This window comes from Lactuca virosa, chromosome 5 (genome assembly GCF_052849685.1).
Source record: "Lactuca virosa cultivar CGN04683 chromosome 5, Lactuca_virosa_CGN04683_v6, whole genome shotgun sequence".
Lineage (NCBI taxonomy): Eukaryota > Viridiplantae > Streptophyta > Magnoliopsida > Asterales > Asteraceae > Lactuca > Lactuca virosa.
Window position 1 is genome coordinate 91235787 of NC_136430.1, and position 14753 is coordinate 91250539.

The following is a 14753-nucleotide window of genomic DNA, read 5'->3' on the forward strand; positions in this document are numbered from 1 at the left end:
ATCATATGCGTGATGGGCGAACGAGTCCTTCGCATACTCGACAGCCTTTAATAACATACGTGATTAGTGGGCCCCCGTAGTCCGCTTCTCTTCGTCTGTTAGGCTTATCTTCTATTCAAGTAAACAAAAATCAGGTCGTTAACCAAGGTTATTCAATTTCATTTGGATTTAGTGAGTAATAACGGGCGACACCAATAAGTGTCGGTCGTGGTCTGTAGTTATAATCAAAGTCTCCTGGAGGGAGAGCGAGAGTTTGTGTATAGATCTATACGAGGGTGACTCCCCCACACCTAAGTTGTTCGCTACAGTTAGACTCAGCCAGTCTAGGGTGACAAAATCTTAATTTCAATACCGGCTTTCGCAAGAATGCCAAGACAGACGAACTAGTCGTTATTATGCATGGTTATAACGACTCACATAGAGATCCAATACCATCTAAGCAATCATGGGAATTCATAGTCATTCGTTGTGACGGTACAATAATACAAAACGAACATACTATTTTATCGGAAAACATCGGGTTTTCCGGGGAAACAAGATTATTCATTTGCACTTTCAATACAAGAATTCATTATGAGAAACATATCACTTTTTCATGTTTTGAAATCATTCACGCATATACTTATGGATCATCACACCTATTGTAATAACAATTGCCGTTTCTGAAAATATCGGATTTTCTGGGTTTTACAAACTATACAAAACATTTACATATCAAACCTGCTTATGAACTCACCAACATTATATATGTTGACCATTTTCAAAATAACTTGTATTCTCAGGTAACAGATAAGCTGAAGAAAATTACCAAGTGTGTTTGGATGTTATGTTTTGTGACTCTCAAACAATTTATGCTATTGATATGTAATATTTAGACAATGTACTTGATGTGAACAAGGTCAGTTGTAATGTATTAATGCATGGTGATGTTTATGTTATGTTTCATGTATATTCATTGTGATGATATTTCAATTTAAGTCACGCGAGCCCTCAGACGTTTCCGCCGTCTGGTTCGGGGGTGTGACATAAACACATAAGACCCTCCAGTCAATAACTCAAAGAAGACCCTCAGGTCACACAGTATTACCACTCAGGTAAGTATAGTGAGAATACTCACCTCGTAAGTAAGCAAGTATGTCTCGTAGTTAACGGTAGGTCTAGACTCCACCTACATATATCATAATCATTTCTAATTAACAATTTATAATAACAACTCCAAGGATATTCGACTATTCCTTTACTAAGTCTCGGAAAGGGTGAAAGACCATTTTACCCCTCTATGGTCTCCTAAGTCCATAACTTGACCAAACCCTAAAAGTCAATGGAAGTCAACCCTCAAGTCAACAGTCCATGTTGACCCAACTCCTCGAGTGCATCTATGTGACTCATCGAGTTCCTTCGTTTCTCTGAAATATCGGGAAAAATCCAACTCAACTCGTCGAGTTGTCTCACCAACTCGACGAGTTTGTAACGCGTCCAGACTATCGGGGAAAACCCTAACCAACTCGTCGAGTTCCTTCAAGCCATTCTCTCATTCAGAAGTTTTAAGCAAGGCTAGGGCCCCAAACTCTAGATCTAGCCTTCTAAGGCTGAAATAACACGTAAAGCTGCAAGCTTTACGTTCATGCATGGCATCTAGGGATAAGTTTGCCAAACCAAAGCTCAACAAGGGTTTAAGGTGTAGAAGTCGACCAAAACTGGATAAAGCTCGAGTCTTTAGGCCTGAAGGGCCTAAAAATGTCCAGATCTGAAGTCTTAGCTTCAGGGTAAGTTCAAAGCCAATAAGGACCCAAGGGAAATGATAAAAATGGCCATAACCATCTAATGGAGAGATCTAACAATCAAGTGATCAAGTTAGTGGCTTTTACCTCCAAATGGCCGCTAACACTGAAAGAATGTCGGATCCAAAGACTCCTTCGCGTTCCAAGCCTTTTGCTCCTCAAGCTCCTTCAAAGAATGCACCAAAACACACACTCTTAGCCTCTCTCTCTCTCTCTCTCTCACAGATGATAATAGCTCGATTAGGGTTTCTCTCAGGGTGCTAAGGTGATGAGGGAGGCGGGATAAAGGACTTAAGGTCCTTTAAATAAGGTGCAAACCCTGAAAATTAGGGTTTTCTCGCTCAGCTCCTACTCGTCGAGTTGGGTCCTCCAACTCGTCGACTTGAATCTAAAACCCCCGCGGTTATCTCAATTTCTACTCGACGAGTTGGGGCCTCCAACTCGTTAAGTTGCCCTGTCAAAATGAATGTAAATTTATTTAATTTTATACCTGGGAGTCAGGATGTTACAGTTATGGCATGATGATATGCATAGTGATCTGTTAGATCTCTATCCTGGTATATAGGATGATGATATGTTTAGTGACCTGTTAGATCGGTATCATGGTATATAGGATGATGCTATGATTAGTGATATGTTAGATCGGTATGCCTGTTTGTACATGCTAGCATTTGTTATCTATGTGTTGATTGTATGCTTGGGGTGGGTTGAGGCGATACTGCTTTGTGCTGTAGGCTAACATACCCACGGCGGCCCGGATAGACTGAAGGCCCAATGAGGCGTACCAGTCAGGTCGAAGGCCCGACGAATGGTCCAGACAGGCTGAAGGCCCGGTAGGGCGGACCTGACATGCTGAAGGTTCTGAGAGTGGGCCAGACAGACTGAAGGCCCGGTGAGGGCGGTCCAGTCATACTGCAGACTTTATATGCATGTTGTTTGTTATGATATGGTTATGGTTTGTATGGCGTTGGTATTTTGGGGGAACTCACTAAGCTTCGAGCTTACAGTTTTGGATTTTATTTAAGGTACTTCGGATGATCGAGGGAAGGCGAAGGCTTGATCGTGCACCTCCTCACATTTTATGATTTTGATTTCTGGGATACTCTGACATGAAACTATTTTGAAAACATTTTGTAATAAATAATGGTTTTTGGATGCTTGAAAAAGTTTTAATTTTTCATGAATATTATGGATGTTACATAAAAAGAAATAGATTTACTTGTTTGATGTCATAAACCGAAATTGTGAAGGGTTATATAGAAATTTAAAAAGCAACACAATTCCTCCCATATTGTTAGTTGTAGGGAATGATTGTTGTAAATGAGATTTTAATATGAAAATAGACTCTGTTGTGCCAATAATTATTTTGTTTGCAAAAATTTGGCTTTAGGGGTCAAGTAGGCCGATTTTACGGGTTTTTAAGGCATTTAACCGGTCCAGTTGAACGTGTGTTTTTACAAACCAACCAATTTTAAATGGTTCAACCTGACCCTACCCGCCACAAATATTTTCAATTTTTTATCGGTTTCATATAATTAGGAAACCATGTGTTTATGTGTTATTGATTTGCCATTTTATAGGCCCAATGTTAGCTGGATAGAAGTTCATATTGAACGAGCACATATGAAAAATAAAAGATCACCTACGGAAAGAACGTGAAGAGTCTAAAGCATATCTCCTTGCAATGGTGAATAATCTTATGCATAAATTCATCATTACGACCACTATTCGATGTCGACACATCCTACTAATTTTATGTTTCCAGATTATTGTATATTTGTATATTAGTTGTGAGATCTGTACACTATGTGGTTGATTAAAACAAAATGTTAAATATAAAGTATTAAACATGAACTTTATTTGAATTTGAAATTTGAAATAAGTTACAACTATGAGAAAAAAAACATGCAAAAAAAATAAACTAAAATTATGTATTTCGTGTACTAAAGGATTAATTATAACAAAATGTTAAATACGAAGGTTTAAACTGTAAATTAATTTGAAATTTGAAAATTTAATTTATGTAAATTAGTGATATATGGAAAATGAAAATAAAGTAAATGACAATTGGAAAATAATTATCTTAAAATTATGATTAAAATGATATGTGATTAATTGAATGAGAAATGACATTTAACATTGATATTTATTTATTAGTATAGATTTTGACACTGAAAGGTTGAGTTTTTTTTATTTTTTGTAATTAGATTTATGTCGGTATAGAGAAATCCGGATATTCTATAGTTTTATAAAAGAAGTTCTAAAAATAGTTAAATTAGTGATAATCTTAACAACATAAAGTCCATCGCTAATCAGGATTTAAACAAGTCACTAAATATTGCAAGGAACTATGTCTCTAATTCGTCGTGGAACTTATCTCATGTTATAAAATTTGGTTGTTTAAACTTATGTTTCAAATATGGCGAGAGTAACATGTAGTCGCAGGTTCCTCTCTAAATTGGCCACCAACCTATAGATCTAAATTTTTTCCATCACAAATTTGTTGCTAAGCTGTGGTGTTATTGTTATTTAAACCTTGTTTTTTTTTTTTTATATTCTATATGTATACATATGTATGTAGTATGTATGTATGTGTATGTAGTATGTATGTGTATGTATATATATATATATATATATATATATATATATAACAATATCTTTAATACAATTCATCGTTAATATTATGCCACGTGTCAGGAAGTTATATTAGGCAAATCATTATCACAATTAATAACGTTAATGTTTTAAGTAATAGATTTTAACCTTTTATAGAAACATTTTTTTTTGTAATTATATGTTAAATTTGAGTTGTAACAAACTTTAAAATTTTTGTATCTCTTAATTAATAATTTATTTAAAATAAGTGATTAATAATTATAAATTTTTACTACAAATCTTTAATAAACTCAGTGGCGGAGCCAGTACAGGGGCATGAGGGTGTTCAGCCCCCCCCCCCCCCCCCCACCCACTGTCCACTATAGTTCATACAATCTAAACCCTTTTATGCCCGCTTCCATTAGAAAAAAGAAAGAGAAAACCGGTAGTTTTTGAAGATAAGTCCATAATAATAGAAAAACTGATAAATTTTATTTTTATTTAGAGAATCTGTTAAAGAAAATCAAACCCAATCTATTATAAACTCTTAAATCTATCACAAAAATTCAAAATCCTAGCCGAAAAGTCTAAAAAATCATCAAAATAATTAAAGAAACTAAATCATAACAAAGTACACAACTTCATAAATCTATTTAAAAATCATAACCTAGAGAAAATTGCCACAAATCGTGTTTGATTGTCGGTACCGTGATTCACATCTTTAATTTCACCGTCTGAGAGTCATCCTTTTTGCATCTCCTTCACCGCTCAACCTCTTGAAGATGCCTACGTGCTTTGATCTGATCCCTAAATCTTTCAGATCTCGTCCTCTCCTGCCTTGTCGGTCGTCATTCTGCCATCGTCGACCACCTTCCGCCTCTGCTTTGCGGCTTATTCTCTCAAGAGTCAAGTCTCAACAGCATCGCTGTGAGTTTCTCCCTCAATCTCCGATATCCCTAGCATTAATAATGCAGGTATGCCACTAAAGTATTAGATTGTCCTTTTATAAACTTTATTTTTTATTTCTTGTTCTTAATTTTCTACACTTAGATATAGGCATATAGGAATAGCCTTAGCCTTCACGTGGTGCTGCTAAATGATGTGCTTTACTAACATTGAATTGTCATTTCGTATTCACTATTAATTATTTTTACTTGTATATTTAACCTAAGTTTATAAAGATTTGATCCGTCATCCGTAAATTGTTTGGTGGTTACTTTTCTATTGATTTATAAATATTTGTTTACTTCATTCGTGTGCTATTTGTTTAACTTTTTATTACTTTATGCAATATTATGAATGAATATTTAGTGAATAAACTCAAAAAATTGCACACAAACTAGACGGGTTCTATCCTAACAAAAAATCAAGAAGCTTATCTTGCCCCTGTCATTCCAAAATCCTAGCTCCGCCCCTGAATAAACTAGTATATATATATATATATATATATATATATATATATATATATATATATATATATATATATATATATATATATATATATATATATATATATATATATGGCTAGGTTAATGTATTTTCTTACATTTATTGTGTACTAGATTGCACCAATAAGAATTTAATAAATTAAATAATTATTTAATTAAATAAAAATAGATATTAAATGATTTCCATAATTGTATGTATATTAAATGGTATCCATAATTATAATTATTTTTTATAGAAACTAATTAAATTCGTCATTAATGTCAGCAATAACATTCTTTTATGAATAAATTTGTATCTAGGTTTTTATATATGGTTCATGTTTTGTTTCATGACTCACTCAATTAAAATACAGTAACATTGAATGGAATATAAAAAACGAAGGTGTATTCTACTATAATACACTCTTATTCCGATAGAATACACTCTCATTCTTCAGGATACAAATTCATTTTGAAAGAATGTTATTGTTGACATTAATGACGAATTTAATTAGTTTCTATAATATATATATATATATATATATATATATATATATATATATATATATATATATATATATATATATCATTTAATATATACATATAATTATCAAAATCATTTAATATCTATCTTTATTTGATTAAATAATAATTTAATTTTTTACTAAATTTTTATCGGTGTATTTTAGCATACAATAAATGTGAAAAACATTTGAACATACCTATATATATATATATATATATATATATTATATATATATATATATATATATATATATATATATATATATATATATATATATATATATATATATATATATATATATATATATATATATATATACTGGTTTGTATAAATCCATTACATTCATTTTCATGTTTTATTTTTCTTGGTAATTTCATGTCATGCTGGCCATAATGTTAAAAGTAATGTTAAATGTAATTTTTATCACTCTTGACGAGTGAAAAACATTGAGGGTGACTTCAATATCAATGAAAGAAGGACCACAAAAGGGAATAGTCGTATGATATTGAAGTTTGGGAGTGAATGCCTATCCTTTAGACACTCTACTATTTTTAAATCGATACCCTACCAAATTATCTATTGACTAAGAGTATGTTTCCATCAACCAATTTATAACCGTTAAATGGTCTAATCAACGGCTTGTTTCAACTCGTTTCAATATGGGTCTATACAAGGTAGGATATAGAGAGGGATTCTATAGTCTTAAAAGAAGTGAAGTTAGACCGATTTAATTTCAGATAACTACTTAATAGCTAGAATATAGTTGACTGAAAAGTATCCTTTTGCTTGATGGGTGTAGATCACTATCCACATATACGGAAACGCATATATAGGCCTACACACATGTGGGTATGTTGAGAGAGCATGGGGTTGAAACCATCATGATTTTTGGCTGGGGTTCAGACTTTTCTTGAAAGCCTTGGGATCAAAGGCAAAAGAACAGATTTATCATTATTATGATGTATTATGTATATGATGTAGGAGCAACCCTAATCATAACCCTGTAATTGCAGCTTAGTTTTCCTGACCCTGTCATCCCCCCCCCCCCCCCCCCCCGCCCCTTCTCTCCAACATTAGAAGAGATTATTATATATGTGGTTATTCAGTATTTGTTTATAATATATGTTGGTGAAGGTGCAAAAAAGTTCAGTGAAAAGAGAGGTGTCTCTGAAGCTGGAGGGTATATTTCTTTTTTTTTTTCTTGCTTTCCTTTTTTCAAGGGTTGCTTTAAAGAAGGGACTTTAAAAGAGTGAAGAGTGCAGCAGATACTATGAAAAAGCATAACTAAAACCACGCACACACACAAAGACAGAGAGGTATGTGTTGATCTTTACATGTGTTGTATAGTATTTTATATGGCGTCGCTTCAATCTTTGAATTTGAACCGGGTGATCATGTAGAGATTCTTTATAAGTAAACTTGCTTTCGCTCTCTCCACCATCTTAGTTTAAGATCACAAAGCTTAGTTAATTTCTTGGGATTTTCAAGATCCCTCCACCCTTTTCCCTTTGCTCTTTCCAATTCTTTTATGTTAATTTTTATTTAACAAAAGGTGTTTAGGGTATCTCCGGCAACAATATATATATTATAATCTTTCATTCATATAGACTTATGGAGTCTGCAAATTTCCACCAACAACATCACGATCATCAGCCTCTACCGGACTCTTCTTGCTATGGACTTTCTTGGTCCCAAAATCCCATTTTGTAAGTTCCCCACCCTCTATCTATATATTGGTTTCTATATTTGGAAACTTAGGTTTGTTTTTTTTTCCATTCATTAATGCGATTAAACTCTACACCAAGAAATCATTCACCAATATCGCAAGTTTCTAACTTTTTATAAACTTGTTCATTATAATGTAACTTCAGCAATTTCTTTTTAGGGTTTTGACACAATTCCAAATGTACTTTTGAAATAGGAACAATACGAGCAATGATACAAACTCAAGAGATCAAAAGCAACACCTGGGCACTACTCCTATGGTACATGAGTTGGGATTACCATGGAATACCAACAACAATAGCAATGTGACAAGCATTAATAATCCTATTGAAAGCTTCATGACCCATGAATTGCGGCGTCTGGGAAGAAGCAAAGATGAATTCTCAGGCTCAGAATCATATCCAAAATTTACAGAAATGATAAACAGTAGCCCAACATCCAGTATCGAAGATATGCAGTTAAAGCCTGATGTGTTGTTTAGAACATTCTCGAATGGGTGTCAAATAAAAGGAGGACAGCAGCTTATAGATCAGTTCCCAGATGATAGTTCAAATTATCATTACCAAAATGGTTCTAGTCGAAGTGCATCAAGAGGGAGTTTTAGCCAGATTTTTCCGTCGATAAATATTTCAAATTTGAATCAATCCCCAGCAAATTCTTTTGATATGAACTTGCCTGCTTTGGATCTGTTTGGTTCGCCAAGATTTAATGGGACCTTTAGCCATCCTTCTTCATTCAATCCTCATCAACTTGGAAGCTTTTTCAAAGACACTTGTTTGTCATATGGGCTTGATCAGATGCATCAACCTCATAGGCCAGCAATTTGCCCTACTAAAGTGAGTTTCTTTTCTCTTTATCTTAATTGTCTCATTCATTCATTCAATCTATTTTTATTTTATTTTTTAATATAAAAAACACAAAGGAGAAGAGATCCAAGCCTTCATAACCTAGAGATTATTGATGTAAATCTCTTTCTTAATTATCATGTCTTTATAATTAGTGTTTTTTGGAATCTTTTTTAAAAAAATATATATATATTTTCTTTAATTAGGTTAACCTAGACATTAATTATCACTTTATCAGTTTAAATCTCTTCATTATCATGTTTTTATGTACGGTTTTCTGAGTCTTTTTGAAAAATTATTTGTTTAGGTTAACGTAGAGATTAATTATTTGTTTAAATTAAATCATTTCATTGTCATGTCTTTATTGTGAATTTCCAACTCTTTTGAAAAATGATTTTTCTAGGTTTTAACCTAAAGATTATCAGTTTAATTAACTAATCTCTTTATTTGATGTCTTTATATATGGGTTTTTTAATTCGCTTTAAAAAACATTATTTTTTTATGCTAAATTTTTCGTTTTTATGTTTTCTAACACTCGCATTTAATTTCTTTTCATTTCTTTTAACTTTGTGACAATGAACGAAATTTATTTCCTATATAAAACAGTTTCAAGAATTTGAACTTCTATATCCAATAAAATTTTCAGTCTAAGATATGGTTTTCCAGATTCTAAAACAATAATGTCAAGTCTTTTCTAGGAAATGCTAGACATCGAAGACTTTATCTTCCCTACTTTTTTTGTAACATTTCCCACTTTTTTCGGAAATTTTTTGTCCTAAAACAAGTAAAAGTTGCCTTTTCTTTTCTTTCCTCCTCAAATGATACCTTCAGCTTTATACATCATCTTCATTTCTTTACTTTGATTCAGGCGAAAATGCAGTCTTTAGTTTAGACATATATAGACTCTTTGACAAGATTTATGATGATTCAAAAGTTGAAACAAAACTGTATAGCTTCAGCTGTTCAAACTTTGTTTCAGATATCATCAGCCTTCAACACTAGTACTACAAGTTGTACAGAAGCAAAGAGACCAGCTACCAATTACATGGACACAAAGGCTCCTCAATCCACACTACCAAAGAAATCAAAAATGGAGCCGCGTGCCTCTTGCGCACCTTTTAAGGTAATTATATAAACATTCCATATTTAGAAACCTCTCTCTTTATCTTCTACGGAGTATAACTTCCATCATGAGATCGAATTCACTTCTGAATCTCACGATCGAGTTTTTCAATTCTACACATATATATGATGCAGATTATATTCTTAAAACTTTGCAAATACATTAATTCTCTATAATTAAAATTACAAGGAAACTGCACATTTTGGTGATAAAACTAAAATCTATATAGGACAAGTAAAGTTGCTATCAAAATTCCCAAAATAGAAAACGCAGTTTTTCCCTTTTTCTTTCGTGATTCGGTCTTCTATTTATCCTAGCTTTGATCAGACAGCTTCTAATGTACTGTTTTTTGAACAGCCAAAAACAAAATTGTTTGTGTGTGTGTGTGTGTGTATGTGTGTGTGGATTTTTGGTGATCTGAGTTGGAGTATAAACTGTGTTTGAATCAGGTTAGAAAGGAGAAATTAGGAGACAGAATTGCAGCCCTTCAGCAGATGGTGGCACCTTTTGGGAAGGTAGTGTTTTATGTCTTCTCCCATCACTTAAAAGTTAGTATATAGTAGCTTTCTTAATTCTGCAGTAATTTATGTTAAAACTAACTATAATAAACTTCAAGACTAAGTTATTTTCTTTTTTATATATCCATTTAAATTCTTTATACATAAAACCCGACCCGATTTCTTTAATGACAACAAATTAAATCCTTTTTCCTTTACTTTCTCATTACTATATCCTGGTTTATTTGCTGAAAAAATAAGAGAGAGAGAGAGAGAGAGAGAGAGAGAGAGAGAGAGAGAGAGAGAGAGAGAGTGAGAGAGAGAGAGAGAGAGAGAGAGAGAGAGAGAGAGAGAGAGAGAGAGAGAGAGAGAGAGAGGAGAGAGAGTAGTACAGTTTATGAATCTCAGTGCCCCACTCCAAGTTTAAAAATGTGTTTAATTAGTTTTAAAATGTATTTATTAATCATTTTGATCAGAAGTGCGTTTCTGACCCATGCTATATGAATACTAAATAATAAAATAAAGTGTAATTTGGAGAATATTTGCAGACAGACACAGCTTCGGTGCTAATGGAGGCTATTGGATATATCAAATTCTTACAAAGCCAAGTCGAGGTAGTCTCATCCCTACTTCCATTTCTTCAAAACATTCTTCTTGGGTTCCACAAATAATATTTATTTATTATCTACATGTTATATTATATATACAGTCTCGTAGGATGTAAATTATATTACAATGTTAATTAATAAAGAAATGGGAAGTCCATAATGTGAGACTTTTGTTATGCATTCTCATTTCCTTAATTGGCCACGTATACTGTTGTTTTAATATATATATATATATATATATATATATATATATATATATATATATAATATATATATATATATATATATATATATATATATATATACTGTTCTATATATATATGATGATAGTTTCGTGTTAAAAAGCCGTTAAAATGCATTGTTTAGTGGTGTCGTGTCATGGTCTTGTCAATTAATCTCTATATATGTTGAGACACAAATGAGGAATTAACGGAGGAGTTTGAATATGTTCGTATTTGAGAAAACATGATAATGTTTTGATTTGAAACGGAATATCGCTACTTTATATATGTGTGGTTCTCGATTTTTTTTGTAACTTTTGATTAATATTGAGTAAAAAAATATGTGTTTAATTAGTTATACTTGAATTACCATGAGTTCTTTACGTCTAAATATAAGTGATAATTTGCAGACGTTAAGCGTGCCATACATGAAGTCAACACAAAAGTCCAACAGATTACCGACATCAGGGGTAAGATATTGCATTTGTTTGATTTATTACATACAGGATTCTTTTAAACGAAATATGTTAGGCCAAAAAAGAACTAAAAATTTAAACTGATATATTGTATTCCATATATTGGCTTAATATTTTGTATATGTTCGTTACTTATGATAACAAAGATTACAAACTAACATTTAACTGGGAATATATATGACTATATAAAAAACTAACACAAATTACAATGGTATATGCATGTAATGATCAGGTTTCAATGGAGGATGGAAACGAAGAGGCAAAAAGAGATCTAAGAAGTCGAGGATTGTGCCTGGTTCCATTGTCGTGCTTGTCATACGTTACTGATGGAGGTGGAGGTGTTTGGCAAGCTCCATAATTAATTTTAAGTCGTCAGGTTCGATCAGCTAGCCCTATCCACTTGAATAATTGCAAGTGATTTGATCATATATATTGTAACGATGGAGATGAAACTAGCTAGCTAGGGCACAATGAAGCATAACAATGGCTTGATAATGATCTCAAAGTCATAGCTAACTGAATGGGTGAATTAAGAAGGCTTAGGGAGTTTCTGATCATATGCTTTCATGAAAAACGTGGAGCAAATTTGGTCATCTTTTAGAATATGATGTTAAGGGTGGACCACGTTTGATCCATTGATTAGTAATTGAATGTGCTATTGTTGTTATGATCATGGTTAAACTTTAACTGGTGTTGAGCTTTTCTTAATTAACTTATATATATATATATATATATATATATATATATATATATATATATATATATATATATATATATATATATATATATATATATATATATATATATAACTTAGGTTATTTTGTTTTTACTAACTATTGTGTGTCAGAATGCACAGATCTGGACCACCGGATGGAATAGAATGAAAGGTCATGATCTGAGGGTCTATGATATTAAAATAGGATAACATGTACCATATAATCACACAAATTTCAGCATAAGGGCATTTTAGTCAATTAACCTATATTAAAAAAGGAAATTTTCGGATTTTTAGGGATAATTAATTCCTTTATTTTTAAAAATCTGAATATTTTAACTTAATTCAAATTTAAAAATTCGATTTTATTCTGTCAGAATAAATGCAAACCATAAACTAGTAAATATATTTTTCCATTTTATTCTGTCAGAATGATAGAATATCAACCATAAACTAGTAAATACATTCTGAAAGAATACACAAAATTGATTCTTGAACTAATAATATACCAAATAATTACATTGTATGATTGTGATTCATTGAATAATAACAACATTCTGAAAGAATAACAAGTGTAATTCTTAAAAAATAACAACATTCTTAAACAGTGAGTGTGATCATTCTTTAATTCATTCTTCAAGTCTTTCCCATCAGGTCTTCAAGTCATTTCTATCACAAATTCATTGTCAAATATTTTGTAGTGATACACTTGTAACAACTGCACATTAAACATATAAATAGTTAACTACAATATCAAAATACAGCAATAATATTCTTACAGAATAAACTATTTTTGCAGAATGGTTTTGAATATTCTTAAATAATTTGTATTATCAAGAATATATACAACGAACAAAACATTTGAAATATAAATAAATGAAAAGATCATGTTAACACAAAAGGTGACTAAGAAAAAAATAACATTCTTTGTTGAATATTCTAACAAGATAATATACTTGTTGCATAATATTCTTAACATTCTTTGTTGAATATTCTAACAGAATAATATATTTGTTGCATAATAATCAAAAGCCACAAAAACTTAGCTTTCATATATGAAAAAAGATAAAAAGATTGATTAATTTGTTGATTTTTCACCTTTGTTCGTTTTCCAAAAATGATGTTATGCAGTAAATGTAAGTTCTCATCAACTTTCCTCTTGGACAGCTTGAAAGCCACTGAAACAACATGTAAACTGAGATTTACAAAACAACATAAAGATATATAAATATGGTCAAAGTCCATGTTAGATAAACAGGGTTTGATTGTGATAATGCAGAATGTAATGATTCACAACACTTTGAATTTGTAATGCTCCTAAACCCTAAACCTTAGTGAAAATACACGTCTAAAGTGTGTGTATATGCTTCATGGCTTATCATGCTACTAACAACACAGATCATAAAGTGACATGCGACAACATAATAAAAAGAAATATAATTCTAGACCAACATCATGTGTGATACATCTACACATAGCTTTAATCAGTTATAAAAGTAAGGACATGTTAGAATTAGGTACCCAGACTAGACACTAATAGCTATTGACAAACAATCAGGTACTGTAATTATAGTTTTTTTCCTACGAATGATTAAAGAGCTTCAAGTGTTTATTCTTTTTGATAATTTTTCAAATCCAGCTTTAGAACTGAGCATAAATCAAGCACATAAATCAAGCCATAATTTTACTCTCTACATTTTAATGTGTGTGTTTGTGTGTGATAAAGAAAGGTTATTACAGAGAGAAAGAGAGAGACCTCAGGGTTCTTGTAAACAGATACCTGTGTTTGGAACTTTCCCTCACCATCGTCTTCTTCAGGCCGCCGCTATTTACGACCATTTTTTATGAGAAATCGGAGCCATCGTTCCTTATGGACTTCCATTGACAGAATTTCTCTGTTGCATCTCTATCTCAGTCGCGTTTGGGTGTTATTCGATCACATTTTAAGGTAACTGCTCCATAAATCAAGGGATGAATTGATTTTGATCTTCAATTTCATCAGTGGAGGGTGAAGAACGATTGCTAGAATCACAGTGCTGAGATGGTGGACGCAAGTGATGGCGGTCAATAGTGGTGACTGGTGGAGAATCGATATATATCATGGAATTAACTCACAATTAAGGGAGTTCATAAAATCGATGAAAAGTAAAACGAAAAACCGAGGTTTTTCGAAAATTAATTATCGCCCTGATCTCTTGATTTCGAAAACATGGA

The 14753-nt window shown here is 32.1% G+C and overlaps 1 protein-coding gene across 1 annotated transcript; it reads left to right on the forward strand.

The window, feature by feature from the left end:
* Positions 1-7380: 7380 nt before the first annotated feature.
* LOC145116472 (basic helix-loop-helix (bHLH) DNA-binding superfamily protein) lies at positions 7381-12511 on the forward strand. The gene is made up of 8 exons (XM_079052814.1): positions 7381-7645; positions 7937-8035; positions 8251-8890; positions 9879-10022; positions 10472-10537; positions 11068-11133; positions 11759-11818; positions 12057-12511. Exons 2-8 carry the CDS (start codon positions 7941-7943, stop codon positions 12180-12182), a joined length of 1197 nt encoding a protein of 398 aa, XP_078908940.1. The 5' UTR covers positions 7381-7645; positions 7937-7940; the 3' UTR covers positions 12183-12511.
* The last annotated feature ends 2242 nt before the right edge of the window (positions 12512-14753 follow it).